The sequence below is a fragment of the Austrofundulus limnaeus genome, unplaced genomic scaffold, assembly GCF_001266775.1.
Source record: "Austrofundulus limnaeus strain Quisiro unplaced genomic scaffold, Austrofundulus_limnaeus-1.0 Scaffold368, whole genome shotgun sequence".
Taxonomy (NCBI): Eukaryota; Metazoa; Chordata; class Actinopteri; order Cyprinodontiformes; family Rivulidae; genus Austrofundulus; species Austrofundulus limnaeus.
The window spans coordinates 307,069-308,809 of record NW_013952770.1 but is presented as its reverse complement, the minus strand read 5'-3'; the positions used below and the strand labels follow the sequence as shown (position 1 = coordinate 308,809).

The following is a 1,741-nucleotide window of genomic DNA, read 5'->3' as shown; positions in this document are numbered from 1 at the left end:
GTCCAGAAGACCTATACAATTTTTTTTCCTTTTGATTTTTTACCTGGATTACTGAGATGCATCAGGATATATATAACATGGTTATTTCAGCAGAAATAAAATTATAATTCTACCAGAATTCTCCCAACATGCATAGAAAGCTTTACAACTTCTTTTTCTATTTGCATATATAACTACAAAATGCCATTTTTCTTGTGCGAGTGAAAAAGCAAAATGCAGCAAGGCTTGATTTTTTATTTTTATTTTTTCTGGCCAGGGTGAATGTGAAACGTCTGTGGGTGGAGACAGTTCGCAGTTATCGCGAGATCCCGTGGAATTCCCGAAGCGCTCTTCCCCCCCTCTCTCTCTCCGCTGGGAAAGAAGAAAATAAAGCCGTTTCTGCTGTGAGCGAGGGGGCTAGCTATGGAACCAAATCTTCAATTATTTTCTCTTCTGTGACTGGAAAAAAAAGGTGGTTCCCCTGCATGCAATGTGTCTAGCCGAGAGAAWAATCACTTGGAATTGTAAGACTTTTGATCCGTCTTTTCCACAAGACAAACTGAAGATGCGAGCCAGGAGAGGATTTTAGTGTATCTGCGTGCTAGCTTGGATTGCTAACCATTAGCATAGCAAGGAAGCACTGGATGAACTTTGCAAGGAYCGACTGCTGGGATGGGATTGAAGCCTGCTGTTTGACTGCAAGCTTTTTTTTTTTGTTTAGTTTTTGTGCTTACACGAGTCTATTTTCCTTAAAAGGCCCTATTTCCCTTAAACTCGAAAGTAACAATTTCGTTCAATTGTTGTTTTAGTCGTTTACGTCAACCAGCTATTGATCCTAAAATCCACTGGCAAGCTAACAGGATATTAGCCACCTTCTCGTCACTTTGCTTTGTGGTTGGTTGGAGGCCATGGACTGAGAAGCGTTTATCAGTTACTGGGTTACGGGAAGCCTGGCTCGATGGCAGCTAGGATGTGCAGACAGTCTGACTGACGAAGTAACATTCGCTGCCCCCGAAATATAAGCCTCCCAAGCCTCCCACGGTCTGGTTCTGTAAAACAAAATGCATCGGATGATCGCTGGATATTGTTCGGTTTGAACGAGTGGGAAAACAACGGGATTCCAGCTCGCCGCTGATTAAAGGTCCTCAAGAGAAGACAAATTTCGAGTGATTTATTTTTTGAAAACGTGGGAGTATATGATGTCTGCAGCAAAAGAAAACCCTTGCAGAAAATTTCAGGCGAACTTCTTCAACAAAAGCAAATGTCAGAATTGCTTCAAACCTCGAGAGCTACATCTGCTGACCGACCAGGATTTAACACAGGTGAGCAATAAACCATGAAACATACCCCCCCTTTTTTTAATTAAAAGAAATGTGTTTAATTCAGTAGAATCTGAGGACGTTTCTTTCTACTATCTATCTTCCTAAAAACCTGTTATTGTATGTTTTCTCTTACTGCTACAGATCAATTTTGCTYGGCAGTTTGGTTTCTTACTTTGGTTTTTCCGTTTTGGGATCATTTTTCACACTATGGGGGAAAAACTGTGTGGAAGTAAAGGGAAACAAAAATTAAGAAGGTCCTCTCAGCTGGGACCTCGATGGGAACATGTTTTTGAGTCTTTTTTTGCAGATCATTAGTTTAGTCTGAGCTGTATCCTGTAACTAATCCTAAATGAAGCCCAGATGGGTCCTTAAACGCAGCACAACAACCAAACAGCATCTTTGTGTGTGTGTGTGTGTGTGTGTGTGTGTGTGTGTGTGTG

At 41.3% G+C, this 1,741-nt stretch overlaps 1 protein-coding gene across 1 annotated transcript in view; it reads left to right on the top strand.

Annotated features, from left to right (window-relative positions):
- Positions 1-1,018: 1,018 nt before the first annotated feature.
- Positions 1,019-1,741, top strand: part of LOC106528290 (myosin phosphatase Rho interacting protein) — a gene marked incomplete at its 5' end in the record, with an annotated part of 88,031 nt that continues 87,308 nt past the window's right edge. Inside the window, 1 exon segment of the mRNA XM_014023425.1 lies at positions 1,019-1,301. Within this exon segment, the coding sequence (XP_013878879.1) occupies positions 1,176-1,301 (126 nt within the window).